At 46.9% G+C, this 24,744-nt stretch overlaps 1 protein-coding gene across 3 annotated transcripts in view; it reads right to left on the bottom strand.

The window, feature by feature from the left end:
* Positions 1 to 24,744, bottom strand: part of CATSPER3 (cation channel sperm associated 3) — a 30,128-nt gene that overhangs the window by 4,803 nt on the left and 581 nt on the right. For 2 of the 3 annotated variants that reach the window (XM_038739960.1, XM_038739959.1), the window contains exons 2-5: positions 23,113 to 23,266; positions 19,130 to 19,366; positions 4,892 to 5,074; positions 1,501 to 1,641 (exon numbers count right to left, since the gene is read on the bottom strand). In XM_038739960.1, coding sequence (XP_038595888.1) covers positions 1,501 to 1,641; positions 4,892 to 5,074; positions 19,130 to 19,366; positions 23,113 to 23,266 — 715 coding nt within the window. The remainder of the gene's footprint in view (positions 1 to 1,500; positions 1,642 to 4,891; positions 5,075 to 19,129; positions 19,367 to 23,112; positions 23,267 to 24,744) is intronic. The other variant, XM_038739961.1, reaches the window with a different exon arrangement.

Here is a 24,744-nt window from a genome sequence, read left to right as displayed (position 1 = left end):
TAGGGACCAACAGGTCAAGGAGCTAGGACCAACAGCAGGTGATGGAAAACACATACACACACGCACACACACCCCTCACCCTCTCTGGGTCAGGCAACAGAAATAGAGGGCTTGTGCACCGATCTTGATCTCTAATCCTGTCACTTTGCTTCTTTCCCCCTTATATTATTACGTGCATGAATAAGTATAATAAGAAGTATATTCTTATACTCTACTATTTCCCCTATCTGTAATTTTGCTCAGGGATCTGTCTGTCCGTTACCCTCTGTAGACTATAAGCTCTTTTTGGGCAGGGATCGTGTCTACCAAGTCTATTGTGTCATACTTTCCCAAGTGCTTAGTATAGTGTTCTGCACACTAAGAGCTCAATAAACATGGTTGATTGATTGACTGATTGATTCCCCCACTTTGAGGTGACACCTCCCTTGCTTATTGTATTTCTTCAGGAATCAGGGTCCAGAAGCCTGGAAAAGAAGATGACTGATGAGCGATTCCTGCTTTCCCAGATTCCTATCGTAAGCAAGGATAAGGTCCCCAGAGTCTGATTTCTCCACGATTCAGCCTAGTTTCTTCCAGGTCCTGTACCTGTTAGTATGGTTGGGTGCTTTAAGCACAAGCTGTTTATCCCATCTCCAGAGGCCCCATTGCACGCTTTTGGCAGGGAACATTTCTACCACCTCTGTTACTTTGTTACATTGTAAAAATGATAAAAAAACAATGGTACTTAATCTCTTACTCTGTGCCAAGCACTGTTCTAAGCTCTGGGGTAAATACAACTTAATCAGGTTGGACACATGGGGCTTAATCCCCATTTTATAGATGAGGTAACTGAGGCCCAGAGAAGAAAAGTGACTTGTCCAAGGTCACACAGCAGACAAGTAGTGGAGGCGGGATTAGAACTCGGGTCCTTCTGACTCTGTTCTCTTCGAAATGCTTAATACAGTGCTCTGCACGCAGTGAGCGCTCAATAAATATGATTGCTTGATTGTGCACACTGGAGGCTCTCAGTGCAGTGTTGTGCACACGATAAGTGCCTAGTACAGAGCTGTGCACGTGGTAGGCCCCCAGCACAGTGTTATGTTCACAACAGGCACTCCTGTGCACACTGGAGGCTCTTAGTGCAGTGCTGGGCTCCTGGCTAGGCACCCAGTATAGTGCTGTGCAACAGCAGGTGCCCAGTTCTGGACCCGCATGGACTAGTGGATAGAGGCCAGGCCTGGATGTCAGGAGGACCTGGGTTCTAATCCTGCCTCTGCCACTTGTCTGCTGTTTGACCTTGGACAAGTCTTTTCACTTCTCCGTTACCTCATCTGTAAAATGGGCATTAAGACTGTGAGCTCGATGTGGGACATGAACTATGTCTGACTGCATTTGCTTGTATTCCCCCGCAACGCTCAGTACAGTCCCTGGCATATAGTAAGTGCTTAACAGATACCATCATCATCATCATCATCATTATTATTATTAATTGATTGATTACTGTCGATTGACTGAGCCCACCTCTGTGTGGATGATCATCACACCGATGAACATACTCAGGAACACGAAGAAGGCGAGCAGGATGAAGCTGATGGTGAATATTCGACTTACGCTGAATTTGCGCACATCCAATTCTTTCTGCAGAAAGGTCCAGCCATCCACCTGGAACAGAGAGCAGGAACAATAACAACGGATAATAACTGTGGGATTTGTTAAGCGCTTACTAGGGGCCAAGCACTGTACTAAGCGCTGGGGTAGCTACAAGATCATGAGGTCCCACACGGGGTTCGCAGTCTAAGTAGGAGGGAGAACAGGTATTGAGTCCCCATTTTGCAGATGAGGGAACTGAGGCACAGAGCAGTGAAGTGACTCGCCCAAGGTCACACGGCAGTCAAGTGGCAGAGTCATGATGAGAACCCAGGACCTCTGCCTCCAGGCTCATGCTCTTTCCACTAGGCCACACTGCTTCTACTCAACCTGGTTTCCCTATCCTTGGAATCCCTGGAGGGATTGCAAAAGTCTCCCGGGGGTGGGTGGGGAGGGAGGAGGTGAGAGACTGGAGGAAGGGAGGTGGGGTGGGGATTTTAGACTGTGAGCCCAATGTTGGGTAGGGACTGTCTCTATATGTTGCCAATTTGTACTTCCCAAGCGCTTAGTACAGTGCTCTGCACATAGTAAGCGCTCAATAAATACGATTGATGATGATAGAAGGAAGGACCGGGGGAGGGAGGGAGAAAGGGAACACATCTCTGGCTCCCAGTTGGGCTGAGGAGAAGACGGCCGGAGGGCCAGAGGACCGGAGCCTTGTGTGACTCCCCCAGCCTCACCCATAACAGGGTGGGGCCAACTTCATCATCATCATCATCATCATCATCAATCGTATTTATTGAGCGCTTACTGTGTGCAGAGCACTGTACTACGCGCTTGGGAAGAACAAATTGGCAACATATAGAGACAGTCCCTACCCAACAGTGGGCTCACAGTCTAAAAGGGGGAGACAAAACCAAACATACTAACAAAATAAAATAGAATAGATATGTACAAGTAAAATAAATAAATAAATAGAATAGATATGTACAAGTAAGATAAATAAATAGAGTAATAAATATGTACAAACAATAAATATGTACAAACAAATATGTACCCCCTCATCTGGAAAATGGGGATGAAGACTGGGAGCACCCCCCATGGGACAACCTGATCACCTTGTATCCCCGCCCCAGCGCTTAGAACAGTGCTTTGCACCTAGTAAGCACTTAATAAATGCCATCATGATTATTATTATTATCAACATAGTAGCAGTTTGGATGGCGACAAAAAAGGTTGGATTTCAGTGACGGATCCCGGCTCCGCTGCTTGTCACCTGTGTGACTTTGGGCAAGTCACTTCACTTCTCTGGGCCTCAGTTCCCTCATCTGGAAAATGGGGATGAAGACTGGGAGCCCCCCATAGGACGACCTGATCACCTTGTATCCCCCCAGCGCTAAGAACAGTGCTTGGCACCTAGTAAGCGCTTCACAAGTACTATTATTATTATTATTATTATTATTATTATTATTATTATTATTATTAAAACTGAAAGGACTTCATCACTGCACCCACAGGGTGAGCGTGGCAAGTGTCGAACAAACCTGCCAGGAAGCAGCCCGACCTGGTGGAGAGAGCGTGGGCTGGAAAGTCAGAGGCCCTAAATTCTAATCCTGGCTCTGCTGCCAGTCTGCTGTGTGATCTTGGGAAAGTCAGTCAACTTCTCTGGGTCTCAGTTTCCTCATCTGTAAAACGGGGATTCAATACCTGTTCTCCTGCTAGCTCCATCACCTAAAGGAAAATTCCCTGCTGTAGCAGAAATGAGAATGGATTTGGGAACGTGATATTGGGAATTTGGGGTCATTGAAAAATGCGTCATAAGGACTTTTAGGGGAGAGATTTTCTCCTCCCCACGGTAGAGTTTGGGGTTTCCTTGGGCAACTGACAACCATGGTCAGTGTTTTCATATCGCTTTATGTGAGCATCACTGTTCTTCTTCCTCCAGAATAAAGCCTTAAGTGGAAACCATGTTTGGATTTGCAACTGGAACCGGACACCTCAGCCCAGTGACAATACCAAGTTGTGACAGGACATTTCTTTAACTATTTGCTTCATTTGCAAATACCAGACAGGAGTGATGTTCCTGAAGAAGTATTTGCCATAGAGATAATTCTGGGTTTAATGCCCCAAAATGAAAACTAAAATAAAACCCAACATTTTGGAAATGAAAACCCACTGTTACCTGATTTTTTTTAAAACTCAACAATTAGTCTTTGAATTATATATTTTTTAAAGATCATCTCTACTTGTATTTTGAGAATGGGATTCTATCTTGGCTTTGCAGTCTATTCTCAAGCAGTTTTTGGACTAAAATTAGGGCTGAATTTGGCCTGGGTCATATTGGGGATTCGCAGCTCCAGTGTCAGTGGCCTGCCCGACATAGTAATGGAGTAATGACGACAGTATCACTGGGAATTCCAGTGCCAGTGGTCCTCCCAAAGCTGTAATGCAGTAACAACAGCAGTATCACTGGTTGTTCCGGGGCTTTGCCAACTTTAAAGAGATCAACCAACTCTGTCCGACCTGATCATCTTGTATCAGCCCCAGTGCTTGATACAGTCCCTGACATATAGTAAGCATTTACCTTGTGTCTGCCCCAGTGCTTAGTACAACAGTGCCTGGCACATAGAAAGCACTTAACTAACACCACAATTACCAAATTCCGCAGGTATTATTGTAAATTACATCATTTCTGGGCTTCTAACAGCTCTTGCCCCTGTTGATCGTAAACTCCTCCCACTATATTTTAAATTCCCCCCCATTAGATTGTAAACTTCTCCTGCTAGGTTATAATCTCCTTGAGGATAGGGATCCTGCCTAGCAACTGTTATATTGTCCTCTTCCAAGTGCTTACTATAGTGCTCTGCACACAGTTAACACGGGTTAATTACCACTGATTGATTGTGTGATTGATTTCCATTCAAATCTGGACCTGGCTAAAATGTGATTGCTATTATATTTGAGGTCTCCTGTTTCGACTGCGCTGATTTGGCCCAGATCACCTTTGTTATGATTATCATTACTAATTGTATTTGTTAAGCACTCTCGATGTGTCAAGGACCATTCTAAGTGCTGGGGTAGATACAAGTTAATTAGGTCGGACACAATCCCTAGTGTACATTTTAATGATATTTATTGACTGCTTACTGTGTGCAAAGCTGCTGCTTCTGATATTTAGCTCTCCATTCTGGATCTGATCGCTGTCCCTCCCTCTCCCTGCTGAAGCAGGATGGGGACAAATATCCCCCCGAGAAGCGTTCCTAAAACACGGTCGCAAGGCTTGGGATTAGACACGAACACTAACGGGAAAAGTAGAAGGACGTACCGTGGCTAAACTGAAGAGCGTGAAGAAGGAAGATGCCAGGTTCCCCCAGTTTTCTACGTCTCCCTTTTCCTGGCCCCCGAACAAACTGTGGCCCAAAATGGCAAAGGTGAACATCAGGAGGAACAGCAAGGCCAAGATAGAAGCCACCGTGTTCACAGTCCGCCACAGGGCCTTCAGAAGCGCCTACGACACAAGACGCAAGAACAGGAGGGGAGGTTGGGAGTTTTTCCCTGAAAACAAGCTCCCTCGAGGCAGGAGGATCAGGGCCAGCAAATCTGGTTACGGGAGCCCTCCGACGTGGACGGCCTCCTCGCCTCACCTGAAATCGAAGGCCCCAAAGCTCCCAGAGATCAACGTCCGCCCGGAGCGTCAAGTTAGCTTCGGTCTCACAAGTTAGGGAGGCAGTTGGGGCTAGTGGAAAGAGCCTGGGGCTGGGAGTCAGGAGACCTGGATTCCAAGCCCTGCTCTACCACTGGCCTGCTGTGTGGCCTTAGGCAACTCCCTTGACCTCTCTGGGCTTCAGTTCCCTATTCATAAAATGGGGAGAAGATTCCTGCTCCCCCTGCCTCGTATGCTGTGACTTTCAACTGGGTCAGGGACTGTGCCTGATCTGATTTTCTCATCATCATCATTATTATTATTACCCCAGTGCTTAGCACGGTGCTTTGCACATGGCAAGTGATTAAATACTTATAAATAAGAAGCAGAGAAGCAGCGTGGCGCAGTGGAAAGAGCCCGGGCTTTGGAGTCAGAGGTCATGGGTTCAAATCCCGGCTCTGCCAACTGTCAGCTGTGTGACTTTGGACAAGTCACTTAACTTCTCTGGGCCTCAGTTACCTCATCTGTAAAATGGGGATTAAGATTGTGAGCCCCCCGTGGGACAACCTGATCACCTTGTAACCTCCCCAGCGTTTAGAACAGAGCTTTGCACATAGTAAGCTCTTAATAAATGCCATTATTATTATTATTATTATTAACATTTAGCTATCCTTTGTCCAGGGTTTTCAACTCCAACAGTCTTTCTAACGTAGACCAGAAGCAGTGCCAGACTGGGCCAGACCACTGGTTCATCCAGGCCAGTCTAATGATTCCGGTTACGGAACTTCCCCAAGATCACCTAGAGAGTTAAAGGGATATTTAGGAACAGATAAATTAAGGAAGTTACCAGGGACCGTCTCTGTATGTTGCCAATTTGTACTTCCTAAGTGCTTAGTACAGTGCTCTGCACACAGTAAGCGCTCAATAAATACGATTGAATGAATGAATGAAGGTCACACATCGAGTTGAGAGACTACCGAAGCCCTGAGAAGCTAAGCAACTTACCCAGAGTCACGCGGCGAATTGAGGGTGAAAGTAGGAATGGAATTCATGTCTCCAAATACCTGGTTAGGGACGCTCCCTCCCAGGCCCTGGTTTTCTTAGCTGGCAGCACATTCCCCCAACACAAGAACTTGGCACCTAGGAACGTACCCCCAAACCCTGGTTCCCTTGCTCACACAAGTGCAAGTGCTCTTCTGACCCTTGGGGCCTGTCAGAGGGGGACCAGGACCTGTTGGTCCCCTTCAAAAGTGAGAATTCGGCATGGTGGGGGAAATTTGCTTTCTGCTCTCAGAGGGTGGGGTTTGGGGCTCCCGGACTTTAATTTTAGAATTTCCATTTCAGATCCTGCACCTAGAGGCTACGGAGCAGTGGGCTAGCATGGGAGGAGGTGTAGCCTCCTGGAAAGAGCCAGGAAAGAGCCTGACTGAGTCAGGAGATCGAATCAGGCCTCCTACTGATTTGTATGTGATCTCAGATGAGTCACTTAGCTTCTCTGGGCTTCATTTTCCTCATCTCCCCACCATTCTTCAAAATCCTCCGGGGTTTACCCATTCCTCTCCACCTCAGCAGAAATTCCTGTCAGTTGATTTTAAGGCACTCTCCCTCCTATTTATCCACTCCCTTTGCCCACTACACGCCAGCTCACTCGTTGCTCCTCTCAAGCCATCCTACTAGCGCGTCTTGCTCATCTCTTGAACCTCTCATCCCTTGTTGATGTTTTCTCCATGTTTGGAACTCCTCCCTTCAAAACAACCAGGCCATAGCTCTCCTCACCTCATGGCTTAGTGGAAAGAACATAAAATGGGTCATTAGAAGAACCTGGTTCTAATCTGAGTTCTTCCAATTACCTGCGAATGTAAATTTGGATAAGTCACTTAACCACCTTATGCCTCTATTTCCTTATTCATTCAATCATATTTATTGAGCACTGTACTAAGCGCTTGGGAAGTACAAGTCCTTATCTGCAACGTGGAGATTTTACTGCGTGGAAGGAGGCAAACCATTTCTGTATTTTACCAAGGAAACTCTGAGTATACACTACCAGAACAATTGCAGATGGAGAGCAGGGCGTTCTGGGGGAGATGCATCCATGGCATCGCTATGGGTCGGAAATGACTCGGAGGCATAAGACAAGACAAGGTGGAGACTCAATGTGAGGCCCATGTGGGTCATCATCAATCGTATTTATTGAGCGCTTACTATGTGCACAGCACTGTACTAAGCGCTTGGGAAGTACAAATTGGCAACATATAGAGACGGTCAGGGACTATGTCTGATCTGATTAGCCTGCAACTACCATAGTGCTTTGCACATACTAAATCCTTAACAAGTACCATTATTTTTATACATAGCCCTTTCTGAAATCACATCTCCTACAGGAGGTCTTCCCCAATTATTTCCTAATCCCTCCAGGTTATATGATGATGATGGCATTTATTAAGCACTTACTACGTGCAAAGCACTGTTCTAAGCGCTGGGGAGGTTACAAGGTGATCAGGTTGTCCCACGGGGGGCTCACAGTCTTAATCCCCATTTTACAGATGAGGTAACTGAGGCCCAGAGAAGTTAAGTGACTTGCCCAAAGTCACACAGCTGACAATTGGCAGAGCCGAGATTTGAACCCACGACCTCTGACTCCAAAGCCCGGGCTCTTTCCACTGAGCCATGCTGCTTCTCAAGGTTATATCTTCCTCAAGTGCCACTGTGAGCTCGTTGTGGGCAGGAATGTGTTTGTTGTTATATTGTACTCTCCCAAGCGCTTAGTACAGTGCTTTCCTTTGCTTTGCTTTTCACACAGTAAGCACTCAATAAATATGACTGAATGAACTTTTTTAAATGTATCTGTGAAGTGTTTACTATGTGCCAGACACTGTACTAAGTGCTGGGGTAAATATAAGCTAATCAGGTTGAATGTAGTCCATGTCCCACAAGGGGCTCAGTCTTAATCCCCATTTTACAGATAACTGAAGCAACAGAGGAAATAAAGTGACTTGCCTAAGGTCATGCAAGAGACAAGTGGTGAAGCGGGATTAGAACCCAAGTCTTCTGATTCCCAGGTCCGTGCTCTTTCCACTAGGCCATGCTGCTTCTGGAGTGGCACTTCAAGAGTGCCACTTTTCAACAATGGTGCACTTGAGTGCTCACAACCACCCATATCTTTTATGTTCATTTCTTCATGCCCTATTATTTCAACACTAGCTCATATTTGTATCTCCTTTCATATCCCCTTTATTTCTTCCTCCAACCTATAATTATTTTAGGATCTATCTTTCCACCTATAACGTATCAATCAGGCAGTAGTACTTACTGAATACTTCCTGTGAGCCGAGTGCTATACTAAGCACCTGGAAGAGTACAATAATGTTAGTAGGCTCAAAGACTTTCCAATCCGGCAGGGGCAATAGATGATTAGGTAGGTGAAGGAGGTCGCGATCGGAAAGTGAGGATTCAGACTGGTGAGGTTAGAAATGGGGCAATGATGAATGATGATGAGATCCAGCCTGTGTGTGTGAGGTGAGTGTGAATGTGTGAAATGGGATGGGATTGAGGAGTGAGAGGAAGCAAGAGGAATTATAGGAGTGATAGGAAGCAAGAGGCCAGGGTGTCAATATCCACGTGGATACCTAAGTCTCCAATTATCTATCTAGGGAAGGAGAAGGAGGACAGGAGAGAAAGACGCCAAAATCACTCAGCAAAGAGAAGGTGGGACCAGGAGGTGGGGTAGATAATAATAATTATTATTGTATTTGTTAAGTACTTACTATGTGCCTGATATTGTACTAAGCACTGGGGTGGATACAAACAAATAGAGTTGGACACAGTTCCTTGTCCCACATGGGGCTCACAGTCTCAATCCCCATTTTACAGATGAGGTAACTGAGGCACAGAGAAGTGACTTGCCCAGGGTCACACAGCAGGTAAGTGGAGGAGCCAGGATTAGAACCCATGACCTTCTGACTCCCAGGACAGTGCTCTATCTACTACGCCATGCTGCTGAGGGGGCATCATTGGGAATAGAACCAGGTCTAGATGATGGAGAAGAGGAGCAGGGGCAGGGTTAGGAAGAGGTCAAGACTGTATGCTCGCAGTGTGCCCACCAACTCTGTTGAATTGTATTCTCCTGAGTGATTGGTACAGTGCTCTGTACACAGTAAGTGCTCAATAAATATAATTGATGATGGTCAAGGATGAAGGGAAGTTTGCCCACAGTGGAACAGGAATTCCATCAGCTGCATTTTGATGGGGATACAAGGTAGAGCTGGGGAGGGGAGGGCATCGGGGGTGGGGACGGATTGGATGGGAGTGAGCTGGCAGGGTGTGCTGCTGGGGTCAGGTGGTTGGGGGATGGCGAGAAGGGACAGGGTGTGGTGAGCGGAGAGAGGGGTGGAGGAAGGTCAAGGGAGATCATGGTGAAGTCTTTAAGGGTCTTCAAGGAATGCAGCTTTCTGTCCTGGTCCTGAGACCACAAGATTCCAGGACTGAGAGACCGCATCTTCCTCACCTGGTCCTGAGAAACCTCAAGCGTCCAGTGCTGCGAGACTTCAGCTTTCTGTCTTGGTCCTGAGATATTGCACACTTCCTAGCCTGGTCCCGAGAGAACGCAAGCTTCCACTGCTGAGAGACCACAGCTTCCTGTCCTGGTCCTAAAAAGGCCTCCAACTTCGTGTCTTGGTCCTGAGAGACGGCAAGCTTCCAGTGCCAAGAGACCACACACTTCCTGTTCTGGTCCAGAGAGACTTCAAGCTCCCCATGCTGAGAGACTGCAGGTTTCTGTTCTGGTCCTCAGATACTGCAAACGTCCTCTTCTGGTCCTGAGAGACTGCTGGCTTCCAGTGCTGAGAGACCACAGCTTCCTGTCCTGGTCCTGAGAGACCACAAGCTTCCTTTCCTGAGAGACTGCAAACTTTCTGTTCTAGTCCTAAGTGACTGCACGCTTCCAGTACTGAGAGACCGCAGCTTCTCCTCCTGGTCCTGAGAGAGAGCAAACTTCCTGTCTTGGTCCTGAGAGACTGTTGGTTTCCAGTGTTGAGAGACCACAGCTTTCTGTCCTGGTCCTGAGAGACCACAATGTCCTGTCTTGGTCCTGTGAGACTGCAGGATTCCAGTGCTGAGAGACCTCAGCTTCTTGTTCTGATGCTGAGACCATAAGTTTCCAGTGCTGGGAGATCCCAGCTTCCTATCCTGGTCCTGAAAAACCACAAGCTTCCCGTGCTGAAAGACCGCAACTTCCTGTCTTGGTCCTGAGAGACTGCAAACTTTCTGTCCTGATCCTAAGAGACTGCAGGTTTCCAGTGCTGAGACACCACAGCTTCTTGTTCTGGTGCTTAGAGACTGCATCTTCCTGCCCTGGTCCTGAGAGACCACAAGCTTCCAGTCCTGAGAGACGGCAGCTTCTCGTTCTGGTGCTGAGAGACCATAAACTTCAATGGCTGAGAGATCGCTGCTTCCTGCCCTGGTCCTAAGAGACCACAAGCTTCCAGTCCTGAGAGACTACAACTTCTTGTCCTGGTCCTGAGAGATCACATGCTTCCCTTTCTGGTCCTGAGAGACCACAAGCTTCCAGTCCTGAGAGCCCGCAGCCGCTTGGCCTGGTTGTGCGGGAACACATCTTCCTCCTCTCATGGTCCTGAGACACTGCAAGGTTTCAGTGCTGAGAGGCCACAGTTTCCTATCCTGGTCCTGAGAGACTGCAAGCTTCCAGTTCTGAGGGACCACAGCTTCTCATCCTGGTGTTGAGAATCTGGGAATTTGGAGGCTGCGTCAGTTGCCTCCACAAAGGGGAGCAGAGTGGCCTGGGCCTGGAGTCAGAGGGCCTGGGTTCTAATCCTGACTCCACCATTTGCCTGCTGCATGACCTTGAGGAAGAAACTTAACTTCTCTGTGCAGGGTTCCACACCTGTCCTCCCTCCTACTTAGAGTGTGAGCACCGTGTGGGACAGAGATTGTGTCCAACCTGAATAACTTCATTCAGTCAGTCAGTCAGTCATTCAATCACATTTATTGAGCATTTACTGTGTGCAGAGCACTGTACTAAGCACTTGGAAAGTACAATTTGGCAACAGACAGAGACAATCCCTACCCAACAATGGGCTCACAGTCTAGATTCTAACTTGAATCTACCCCAGTGCTTAGAACAGTGCTTAACACATAGAAAGCGCTTGACAAGTACTATAGTAATAATAATTATTATTATTTCAGTTATTATTTCAGAGGCACATTTCTGGGGCTACTTGGGGCAAAATTAGATTGTACTTACCCATCTAAACCACAGCGAGGGTCTCCCTGCTAACATAACCCTACTGACCACAGGATGCACTCTACCCCAGGAAAATCCATAATAGGGACAGCTGAGTGTCTGTCTCCCCCTGTTAGAGTGTAAGCCCCTTGTGGAAAGAGAATGCGCCTTGGGCTTCCATTGTGTTTGCTCAGCTGTTTAGGACAGTGCACTGCACTTAGTAGGTCCCTAACAAATACCACTATTACTTTATGAGCACCCCCCAGGCCCCAGACATACCCATCCAGAGAGAGTCCCGGACAGGTAGCTTTGCCCAGGGGGTTGGCACACCAGAGAACCCAACTTTCCAACCCCGAGACCCCAGAATCCTCTACTTTGTAGAAATGAGCCCAAACCGGGTGAGGGGGTGGAAAGAGTGCAAGGGTGAGGATGGGGAGAGGGTGCAGGGTGAGAAGTGGGTACAGGGTGGGAGAGAGTGAGGGGTGGGAAGAGGGTGTTGGATTGGGGAGAAGGCACAGGGTGGGGAGAGGCTGTGAGCTCGTTGTGGGCAGGAATGTGTCTGTTTGTAATTATACTGTACTCATCCAAGCGCTTAGTACAGTGCTTTGCACACAGTAAGTGTTCAATAAATATGACTGAATGAATGAATGAGGGGGTGCAGGTCGGGAAGAGGGTGCAGAGTGGGGAGAGGGTGTCGGGGTGGGGAGAGGATGCTGAAGTGGGAAGAAGGTCTATAGCAGGGAATGAATATAGAGTGGGGAGTGCAGGGTGGGAAGAGGGTGCCAGGGGTGCTGGGAGGGTGTGGAGGGCAGCAGCAAGAACAATTCCCGGAACCATCTCGCATGTGAGTGTTTATTTTCCAACTCCAAAAGCCTATGGAGAGAGCCTGCGTGGCACTCAGCTAACAGGCTGTCTCTGTATGGGGTACAACAAGGAAATTATTTCCTCAAGGTGGGAATTTATTGCACCTAGGTGGAAGTCTGAGTGTTGTAAAGGGGTTTTTAATTAATAAAGGGAAGGGAGCCAAGAATGCGCTGCACGTTGGGGTTTTCGGCACTAAAGACTACTTCCCTGTTAAGGGCTAATTTAGACTTCAATTAATAAATTATAATAGACGTTCAGGACCTGCCGCCTCCCGCACCTCCAACCTCCCAAGCTTGGGGGAGCGGCAGCCCGAGGTACAAAGCCTGTTTAGAGCCGGGGCGGCCGCCGAAGTCCAAGAGGCCGGCTCTGCCTGCTGCCTCTGGGACTACCAGGCTGGGAGGAGTTGGGTCAGCCCAGGAGGAGGAGGAGGAGAAGGAGGAGGAGGAAGAGGGATGGAGGGAGGCCCACTAATTATCAGCAAACTTCCCCGCTAAGTGCCCGGGGCTCTGGCTGGCTCCCTGCAGAGAGGACCCGGGCAAACAGGAGGCCCACTGGGCGGGGAATGGAGTCGCTGGGGAGTCCTCTCCATCCAAACTGCTACCACATTAATCCTATCCCACCTTGATTACTGTATCAACCTCCTTACTGACCTCCCTGCCTCCTGTCTCTCCCCACTCCCGTCTATTCTTCACTCTCCGCCCCGGACCATTTTTCTACAGAAACATTCAGGCCATGTTTTCCCCCTCCTCAAGGACCTCGAGCGGCTGCCCATGTACCTCCGCATCAAACAGAAACGCCTCACCATTGGATTCAAAGCACTCAATCACCTTCCTGCCTCCTAATAATAATAATAATAACAGTATTTATTAAGTGCTTACTATGTGCCAAGCACTGCTCTAAGCACTGGGGTAGATACAAGGTAATTAGGCTGTCCCACGTGTCCCACAGTCTTAATTCCCATTTTACAGATGAGGTAACTGAGGCACGGAGAAGTTAAGTGACTTGCCCAAGGTCACATGGCAGACAAGAGGTGAAGCTGGGGTTAGAACCCACATCTTCTGACTCCCAAGCCCGTGCTCTTTGCACTAAGCCACGCTGCTTCTCCTACCTCGCCTTCCTACTCTCCTAATACAACCCAACCTGCCCACTTCATTCCTCTAATGCCAACCTTCTTGTCTATCTTGATCTCATCTATCTTGCTGCCAACCTCCTGTTCACGTCCTGCCTCTGGGCTGGAATGCCCTCTCTCCTCAGATCTGACAATTACTCTACCCTGCTTCAAAGCCTTATTGAAGGCACGTCTTCTCCAATAGACCTTCCCTAAGCCCCCCCTTTCTTCTTCTCCCACTCCCTTCTGCATCACCCTGACTTGCTAACTTTATTCATCCCTCTCCAGCCCCACAGCACTTATGTACATACCTGCAATTTATTTATATTAATGCCTGTCTCTCCCTCCAGACTGTGAGCTTGTTGTGGGCAGGGAATGTGTCTGTTGTTATACTGTACTCTCCCAAATGCTTAGTACAGTGCTCTGCACTCAGGAAGCAGTCAGTAAATATGATTGACTGACTTAACTGACTGAACCTGACCCCAAGAGCTGGGCCAGGGTGGGGGACTTTCTGTTGAATCTATCTGAAGCTTCCTTGGTCCCTTCGAGGTCCCCCGGAGGCATGGGAGGCTGAGGAAGGGGGAGGGGATGCTCTGGACCGAGTCCCAACACCCCTGGTTCTGACAACCGACCTCAATCCCAGCCATCCTCCAAACTCACCCAGGTCCCAAACTTGGCCTTGGTTTACTTCCCCACTTCAACCCGCAACTGTGTGACTGGGCTGGGGTTAAGATGCTCACTCTTCCTCCCTCAGGTTGTGAGCCCCATGAGACCCAGGGACCATGTCACAGTAAGCGCTCAAAAAATGCGATTGAACGAATGACTGTCCAATCTGACTGGATGTTCTCCAGGGCTATAACTCTACCCTTTCTTCAGCTTAGCAACATCATTTCTTTCATCAACTCTGTTTCCCATTGCCCGCGCTTCCCACTAATTATTCCAGAACTTTTACTGCCTGCCCTTCCCTCTCTCACCTGATGTTCACAGAAAGTAGAAAAAAGTGAGACCATCAGTCATGAGCTCCATACACTGCCCCCTTTTCTCCCCAACTCCTGATCACTGGGACAGTCACTGTCTCCTCATTCCCAGCTGTCTTTCAAGAGATCTCCCTCCTGCTTTCAACATCCATCCATTCTGTCTGGGCCTTTGACCTCGTTCTCTCTCTCTCCTTCTAAAAACACATGCTCCCATCTTCCTTCCCTGCTAAACCACCATCTTCAACTTTTTATTCCTTGATAACTCCTTCCCTTCTGCTGTCAAGCATACCCAAGCCACCTCTCTACTAAATAAAGCCTTTTTCTGGATCCCAGTGCATCCTGTAGCTATCACCTCATCTCTCTGACCCCATTCCTATCCAAACTCTTACACTTCTGTACATATCCATAAATGCTTCCTATTACTGTCTGTTTCCCCTAGACTGTAAGCTCATTGTGGGAAGGGAATGTTTCTAAGAACTCTGTTGTATTGTACTCTCCCAAGCACTTAGTACAGTGTTCTGCACACAGTAAGTGCTCAATAAATACCATTGGTTGATGCACCCACGACCTCCACTTCCTCTCCTCCAACCTCCTTCTTGACCCACTAACATCTGGTTCCCATTTCCTTCACTCCCTTGAGGTCACACTCTTCAAGGTCACCAATGATCTCTTTCTTTCCAAATCTAATGGACTGTGTTATCCTAATCCTCTTGACTGCCTCTGACATTGAGGACCACTCCCGCCTCCAAGAAATGCAGTCTAATCTTGATTTGGATGACATAGTCCTCTTCTGTTTTGTTTTGATTTTGTTTGGTTATTTTTTATTATTTTTTATAATGATGGGATTTGTCAAGCGCTTACTACGTGCCAAGCATTGTTCTAAGCGCAGGGGCAGATACGAGGTTTTCAACTTATCCCACGTGGGGCTCATGGTCTTAATCCCCATTTTACAGATGAGGTAACTGAGGAACAGAGAAGTTAAGTGACTTGCCCAAAGTCACACAGCTGACAAGTGGCAGAGCTGGGATTAGAACCCATGACCTCTGACTTCCAAGCCCATGCTTTTTCCACTAAGCCACACTGCTTCTTTGTTTTGCTGCTTTGTTATGCACTTACCGTGTGTCAAGCGCTGTTCTAAGAGCTGGGGTAAATAAAAGTTTATAATAATAATAATGATAATTATGGTACTTCTTAAGCACTTACTTTGTGCCAAGCACTGTTCTAAGCTCTGGGGTAGATGCGAGCTTATCAGGGTGAACACGGTTCTGTCGACATGGGGCTCACACTCATCCCCATTTTACAGATGAGGTTAACAGAGGTACAGAGAAGTGAAGTGATTTGCCCAAGGCCACACAGCAGACATGTGGCAGAGCCAGGATTAGAATCCAGGTCCTTCTGATTCCCAGGCCCATGTTCTATCCACTAAGTCATGCTGCTTCCATCTGTGTCCGACCTGCTTATCAGGTTATCAGGTTGGACACAGTACCTGTCCCCCATGTGGCTCACAGTCTAAGCTATAGGGAGGAGGATTTAATCCCCATTTTACAGATACAGTAACTGAGGCACAGGGAAGTTAAGTAGCTTGCCCAAGGTCACAGAGAAAGCAATTGTCGGGCTTGGGATGAGAATCCAAGTGCTCTGACTCCCAAACCCTGGCTCTTTCCACTAGACCGTGCTGCTTTACCCTGGTTCCCCACTTACCTGTCTGGCTGCTCTTTCTCAGTCTCTTTCATTGGCTCCTCTTCCACCTCTAATCAATCAATCAATCAATGGCATTTATTGAGCATTTATTATCTACCACTGTACTAAGTGCTTGGGAGAGGACAATCAACAGAAATAGCAGTTCCATAATGAGCTTACATTTTCATTCATTCATTCAATCGTATTTATTGAGCACTTACTGTGTGCAGAGCACTGTACTAAGCGCTTTTAGAGGGGAAGACAGGCATTACTAGGAATAAATAATCTATAATATAAAATTTTATAAGTGCTGCAGGGCTGGGGGTGGGGCGAATATCAAATGACACAGAAGGGAAAGAGAGCTGGGGAAAGAGGGTTTAATCGGGGAAGGGCTCTCGGAGGAGATGTGACCTGAAAAATGCTTTGAAAGTGGAGAGAATGGTGGTCTGGCATGTATGGACGGGGAGGGAGTTCCAGGCTAGGGAGAGGGTGTGGGAAAGGGGTCGGTGGGGAGATAGATGAGATCGGGGCACGGTGAGTAGGCTGTTGCTAGAGGAGCGGAGTGTGCGGGCTGGGCTGTAGTAGGAGATCAGTGAAGTGAGGTAGGAGGGGGTTGAGCTGATTTAGTGCCTTAACTCCAATGGCAAGGCGTTTCTGTTCGATGAGGCAGTGGATGAGCAGACACTGGAGGTTCTTGAGGAGTGGGGAGAGATGGACTGAACTTTTTTGTTGATGAATGATCCGTGCAGCAGAATGAAATATGCACTGGAGTGAGGAGAGACAGGAGACCTGGAGGTCAGCAAGGAGACAGATGCAGTAGTTAAGGCCAGTTAGGGCAAGTGCTTGGATCAGCATGGGTAGCGGTTTGGATGGAGAGGAACGGGAGGATTTTAGCAATGTTGTGAAAGTAGATCTGACAGGATTTGGTGACAGATTGACTAGGCGGGTAGAATGAGAGAGATGAGTCCAGGACAACGCCAAGGTTACGGGCTTGTGAGACAGGGAGGTAATCCCCCTACCTGTGGAAGTTGTCGCTCAAGGCTCCGTTCTGGGTCCCCTCCTCTTCTCACTTTACAATCACTCCCTCTGGAAACTCATCTGCTCCCATGGCTTCAGCTACAGCCTCTATGCAGATAACTCCCAAACGTCCAATTCTACAGGCTCCCAGTTCTGCAGTCTCACATTTCCCCTTGTCCCCAGGCCTTCTCCAATATTTCTAAAACTACGCTTCACCTCTTCCCTTCCAAATCCACACTCCGCTTAACTTTCCCATCACAGATGGTGACACCACTGTCCTTCCAATCTCCAAAGCCTGCCACCTTGCTATCAGTTCTTTCACCTCTTATTTTTCACTCTGTTGCTAAACCCGTGCTAAATGTTACCAGTTGTGCTCCTCCACATTTCCTGGATCCACCCCATCCTTTCCATCCAAACAGGGGCTTGTCAGCTCCTGACTAGAGCTATTGAATCAGCCTCCTCCCTAGTCCCTCCGCCTCTCTCTCTAGGCCGTACTCTGTTGGGCAGGTCATTTACCTTAAATGTCACTCTGCCCAGGATTCTCTACTCCTCTGAACCTTCGGTGGCTACCCATTCAGCTCTGCATCCAGCAGAAACTCCTGGCGGCTCAATCAGCTCTCGCCCTCTTTACCTCTCTCATCTCCTACTACATTCCAACTCACACCTTTCATTCCTCCCAAGTTCACCTTCTCACTGTGCCTCATTCTGTTTTTTATGGTATTTGTTAAGCGCTTACTATGTGCCTGGTACGCTACTAAGTGCTGGGGTAGATACAAGGTGATCAGGCTGTCCCACATGTCACAGTCTTCATCCCCATTTTACAGATGAGGTAACTGAGGCTCAGATAAGTTAAGTGACTTGCTCAAGGTCACACAGCGGCCAAGTGATGGAGCCAGAATTAGAACCCAGATTATTCTGATCCCCCTCCCCGCCACAGGTCTGGGATCTATCCTCTAGGCTATGCTACCTCTCAATAACTCTCCCACCCTTGATCCCTTGATCCAGCTCCTGCCAGGAAGCCACTCCTCCTCCCAATCCACAGCTCTCCCCATCTTCCAAGCCCTGCTGAAATCACATCTCTTCCAGGAGGCCTTCCCTGATTAATTTTTCTTCTCCCCAGTCTCTTCACACTGAGAAGCAGTATGGCCTAATGGAAAGAGCATGGGCCTTGGAGCCAGAGGAGCTGTTGGTTCTAATCCCGGCTCTGCCACTTGTCTGCTGGGTGACCTTGGGCAAAGCCACTTCATTTCTCGGTACCTCAGTTCCCTCATCTGGAAAATGGGGATCCATTTTCCAGATGAGGTTCCGCCTACTTAGGCTGTGAACTCCATGTGGGACCTGACTATCCTGTATCTCCCACAGTGCCTGACACATAGTAAGTGCTTGACAAATATCACAGTTAGAATGATTATAGTCTCCCAAATACCACCTCACTTTAGAGGGTATGTCAACGGAGTCACTATGGGTCGGAAACAACTCGATGGCGTCTGTAGAAAAAGATACCTCTTTTAGCAGTTTTCCACATATTTGTCCCCCATCCGTTCTTCTTCCTATTTGAAAATCACTGTATGCCTGCCTCCCTGGTTAGATTGCAGACTCTTTGAAGACAGGGAAGCAGTGTGGCCTAGTGGAAAGAGCACGGGCTTGGGAGTCAGAGGACCTGGGTTCTAATCCCAGCTCCACCACTTGCCTTCTGTGTGACCTTGAGCAAGTCACTTAACTTCTCTTAGTCTCAGTTACCTCATATGTAAAATGGGGGTTAAAACTGTGCATCCCATGTGAGACACTGACTGCGTCCAATGTGATTATCTTGTATCTCCCCCAGTGCTTACTATGGTGCTCGGCACATAGTAAGCACTTAACAACTACCATAGAAAAAAAAATCCACAAAAAACCAGGCATTGAGTCTTCTACCTCTATTGTCCTCTCCCCGGAGCTCAGCACAGCACACTGCCCACAGTAAATGCTCAGTAAACACCACTGATTGATAGTGCTTTGGCATACATCAGTGCACTAAGCCTCATTATAGTCCTTACCATCATTCCACGACTGTAGCAGATCAGCTTGAGGATCCGAAGAGACTGGATCCCAGTGGCAATATTGGCATATAAGTAACCATATTTCATCTTGGTAAGGCCATAAGGGATGCAAGCAATGAAAAGAACAAAAAAATCCAGCAAGTTGCACTCATTCTTCCAGTAGTTGAGTGGTGCCACATAAATCTTTAGGATAAACTCAGTGAAGTAAATGGCCATGAAGATAGCTTCTGAAAACTGAAAAAAGAAGAAGCCACTGGTCACTTGGAGTCTGTGAGCCATCACACCAGTATGAGGTGGGTGGGAAAGGGGCCATCCACTTGAAACTTGCAGTTTATGGATGATGCCCCTACCCCAACCTCTCCCTCTCCAGGAACTCATTTAGTCAAACAAAATTACATATGGAGAGCCTGCTGCATGCAGAGTACTGGACTAAGTGCTTGAGGGAGTGGAATAGAATTAGAAGACCCAAGGTTTGCTCTCAAGGAGCAGTCTGGGTGAAGAGATTGACACCAAACTGTTTACAGAATAATGAAGAGGAAGGAAAAATATCTCTCTGCACATACAGGTCAAATAGTCAGGTGAATAAGTCCGAGTGCTCCCTGGTGGGTGTGAGTGTGAAAGTGCTTAACTGTTGCACGAGTACTGAGGTGGGAGCTGTTGGATATGGAAGCAGTGTAGCCTAGAGGAAAGGGCAAGGGTTTGGGAGTCAGGGGAACTGGGTTCTCATTCTGGCTCTGCCACCTATCTGCTGTGTGAACTTGGGCAAGTCACTTGGCTACCCTGTGCCTCTACTTCCCCATCTGTAAAATGGGGGTTCAATATTTGTTCTCCCTCCCCTCTAGACCGTGAGGCTCATGAAGGACAGGGACTGTGTCCGACCTGATTAACTTGTATCTACTCCAGCACTTAGTACAGTGCTTGGCATATAGTAAGCGCTTAACAAATGCCATTACCATCATTGTTTTCTTCTTATCATTAATTCTTATCATTACATGACCCGAGAGAAGAAAATTAAATCAGGGAAGGCCTCCTGGAGGTATGATTTCAGGAGGGCTTTGAAGACGGAGAGCCAAGGCCTGGCAGATGTCAAGGGAGCAGGGTTTCTGGACAGGCGGAAGGGTGTGAGAGAGGGAGTGAAACTCTTAGAGACAAGAACAGGGCACATGGAGTAGGTTAGTTCAAGAGCGATGAAGAGTGCGAGCTGAAGTGTAGCGGGAGAAGAGTGCATAAGAAAGAAGGAGAGAAGTGATTGGGTGCCTTAAAATCAGTAGTCAAGAGATTCCATTTGGTGTGGAGAGGAATGGGCAACATTGGAGATTTTTAAGGGATGGAGAGATGTGTGCAGAATGACATTTCTGAACACTGATCCAGATAGCAGAGCGAAGCATGGACTGGGAAAGGGAGAGGCTGGAGGCAGATAGGCCAGTGAGCAATATACAAGCTGGGCTATTACAAGTGCCTGAACCAGGGTGGCAGCCATGAGAATGGAAAGAAGGGCAGATCTGGGAAATATTGGGGAAGAAAAATCAACAGGACTTCTCCCAGCTCTCCTAGAAACCGGGAATGCATCCTTGCAGAATCCCACTTCGAGGAAAACTCACACTCTAACACTTCAATACCATCCACATCAATCAATCAATGGTATTTATTGAGTGCTTACTTTGTGCAGAGCACTGTACTGAGCGGGCAGGAGAGTACAATACAACATAATTAGCAGACACGTTCCCTGCCCATGAGAAGCTCACAGTCCAGGGGTCTTGCACACAACTGATTCTTCTGACACCATTCACATTTGCAACGAGTGCCTTGATATAATCTGGTCCTCCAAAAGTCAGTCCAGTTTAAACAATAGAACCAGAATCAAAGCTAAGCCCTTCTCTAGTTCAGCCCTGGGAAAAAGACAGGAGCACACGTCGGTTCCATAGGACTTCCCAGGTGCCATTTTGAAAACGGGCCTTGGGTATGAAAACTGGAAAACTGAATCTCTCATGGGGCTCCAGAGACCACTCCCACCTCCTCTTTTCTTATGGCATTTGTTAAGCACTTACTATGTGCCAGGCACTGTTTTAAGCGCTGAGGGGTGGTGGGCAGGGGGAATATGAGCAAATCGAGTTTGACACAGTCCCTGTCCCACTTGGGGCTCAGTCTTAATCCCCATTTAACAGCTGCGACACAGAGAATTGAAGTGACTTGCCAAAGATCACACAGCAGACAAGTGGCAGAGCTAGGATTAGAACCCAGGTCCTTCTGACATCCAGGCCTGTGTTCTTTGCACCAGGCCACGCTACTTCTCACTTCTTCCACCCTCAATCGGAAGTGCCTTCACTCCTGGACACCTCCTGGAGAGGCAGGAGGTGCACAGGCCTGGCTGGAGAATGGAATGGATTGATCCATCAGAGGAGAGGATAGAATTCCTTTCCCTAGATATCTCAGGACTGGAGGTGGGGAAGGAGGCACTGGAGGTCATTCATTCAGTCATCAATAATGGTACTGAGAGCTTACTATGTGCAGAGCACTGTACTAAGCTCTTGGGAGAGTACAATACAAAAGAATTTCCAGACACTATGTGCCCACAATGAGCTTACCGTCTAGAGGGGGAGACGGACATTAATAATGAGTAAATACTTTATATTATATCAGAAGAATATATTTACTTAATTGCTGCGGGGTTGAGGGTGGGGTGAATATCAATAACCCAAAGATCCAAGTACATTCACCTGAGTTCATTCGTCCTTTGTCCAACCTATCAAAGAGAAGAGCCCTGGTCTTTCTACCTCTTAGGTTGTGACTCCTTTATGGGACAAGGACTATGTCCCATTCTGATGATCTTGAATCTACCCAGAGGTACATGGGAAGCAGTGTGGCCTAATAAATCAATCAATCAATCAATCAATCGCATTTATTGAGTGCTTACTGTGTGCAGAGCACTGTACTAGGCGCTTGGGAAGTACAAGTTGGCAACATATAGAGACGGTCCCTACCCAACAGTGGGCTCACAGTCTAGAGTCTAATAGAAAGAGCAGGAGCCTGGGAGTGAGAGGATTTGAATTCTAATCTCAGCTCTGCCACTTGTCTGCTATGTGACCTTGGGTAAGTCATTTAACTTCCCTGTGCTTCAGTTACCACATCTGTAAAATGGGGATTAAGGCTGTGAGCACCATGTGGGACATGGGCTGTGTCCAACCTATCTTGTATCTACCCCAGTGCTTAGTACAGTACCTGACACAGTAAGTGTCTAACAAGTACCATAAAAAGGCACATAATACTATAATTAATTTTCTACTGCAGTGTTACTCAAGTATTCATTCAATCGTATTTACTGAGCGCTTACTGTGTGCAGAGCACTGTACTAAGCGCTTGGGAAGTACAAGTCGGCAACATATAGAGACGGTTCCTACCCAATAACGGGCTCACAGTCTAGAAGGGGGAGACAGACAACAAAACAAAACATGTAGACAGGTGTCAAAACCGTCAGAATAAATAGAATTATAGCTATAAATAGAATTATAGCTATAGTATAGCTAAGTACCTTGGTTCTAACTCACCTGACTAAAATTTACCAGTATTTTAACTCAACCTTAGCCAATGTGGCTTCCACAGAATTATATGAAATGTATTCATTGATGTGAGAAAAGAAGGCAACTAAACTACTGAAATTTACCAGTATTTTCATTCTCCCTTTAGCCAAAAACTTACATTGTATTTTAATTGTATGTTATATAATTGTCCAGAATTTTATATATATATATAAAATTATAGCACTTTCTTTCACTTATCTAAAAATAGTTTACTGCTCAGATGATGGCTCATTATCTCTTCTTGAGAGGAAAGAAATTAGCAGGAATTTTCTAAATTGCTCTTATTTTTGTTTTTTGTGTTTCCTTTCAGCAATTACTCCAAGGATGAAACTACTTAAGACCTCATGAACACTTTTGGAAAGGTAAATAGTAGAGAAGGGTACATCACCAATTTGCTCTTACCTCAAAGAACAGAAATAAATTAAACCGAATTGTATAATCGGTTTCCAAAACCATAAAGAATGCATTCACTGAGACTGTGACGATCATAATCAGTGAGAAAAGAGGACTCTTAATGATATTTTCCAAATAGGCCACAAACTCTGTGTCCGTCCTCCTGTCAAAACAAAAAAAACCAGTGTTATGCCTATTAATCAATGATATTGATTGAATGCCTACTAGGTGCTAGGCACTGAACTCGGTGCTTGGAAGAGTACAGCTGTAGCCCAGCACATGATCCCTGGGTAAAACATATTGATTACAGTCTGATTACTGATTAATTACGATATTGAAGGCACTAGGAAGAAAAAATCATTGAAGAACAGATAATGCCATAAAGACAATATATAAATCAATAAAGATATACATAAATACCTGAGTGCTGAGGATAGGAATTAGAATATATAAGTGCTAAGGGTGGGGGTTGGACTGAAGGGACTTGGGTCCTGTGGATTAATCAGGGAAGGCTTCCTGGGTGAGGTGGGTTTTCAGAAGGGCTTTTTGAAGATGAAGAGTTATGACCCAGCAGATTTCGGTGGTGGAGTTTGGAAGGGAGATGGAAGTGGGAAGCAGCATGGCAAAGTGGATAGAGCCCAGGTCTGGGAGTTGGAAGGACCTCGGTTCTTATGATGATGATGGCGTTTATTAAGCGCCTACTATGTGCAAAGCACTGTTCTAAGCGCTGGAGAGGTTACAAGGTGATCAGGTTGTCCCACGTGGCGCTCACAGTCTTCATTCCCATTTTACAGATGAGGTAACTGAGGCCCAGAGAAGTTAAGTGACTTGCTCAAAGTCACACAGCTGACAGTTGGTGGAGCTGGTATTTGAACCCATGACCTCTGACTCCAAAGCCCTGGCTCTTTCCACTGAGCCACGCTGCTTCTCTTTTCCCGGCTCTGCCACTTGTCACTCAGGAGACTTGACTTTTTTGTGCCTCAGTTACCTCATCTGTAAAAGGGGATTAAGACTGTGCACTCCATGTGGGACATGGACTGTGCCCAACCTGATTAGCTTGTATCTACCCCTGCAATTAGAACAGTGCCTGGCACATGGTAAGCACAAATACCATTTTTAAAAAAGCGGGGGAAAGTTCTAGGCTGGGGAAATTGGCCAGAGTTGAACCCCACACAAGCTTCTCAGCAAACAGAAACCACTTTGAAATTTTAATATCAAATATTTACTCGAAAACAAGCTGAGGATCCATCAGTTCTAACTAACCAATCATTCAAAACCCGCCCCAAGCTCAAAGGATCCAAACAACTTTCACATTCCCGAGTTTTCTTGCAAAAAATAAAACACTTTTTCCTCAGCAAAGGTTCACTCTTGTTTCTATCTTAATCTAGGATGGTATAAAATTGGATTAAGTCATTGACTTTGCTGTTTTTGAGCTATTCCACGAAATCCCAGCAACTCAACTTTCTAAGTGCCCACATACAAGGGGAGTGACGGATTTTTTGAGACACAGATTTAACATTTATATAGCACACTTCTAAAAGCAATTCCACGGTCTTTATGCAATGGTACCCCTTCCTCTCGTCAAAAAAACCCCAACAAAACCAAAACCCAAACAGAGTTTTCTACCAATTAGTCAATTAT

The sequence above is a fragment of the Tachyglossus aculeatus genome, chromosome X1 (genome assembly GCF_015852505.1).
Source record: "Tachyglossus aculeatus isolate mTacAcu1 chromosome X1, mTacAcu1.pri, whole genome shotgun sequence".
NCBI classification, from domain to species: Eukaryota; Metazoa; Chordata; class Mammalia; order Monotremata; family Tachyglossidae; genus Tachyglossus; species Tachyglossus aculeatus.
Note: the sequence above shows the minus strand (reverse complement) of the source record. Positions and strands in the feature narration are given on the sequence as shown.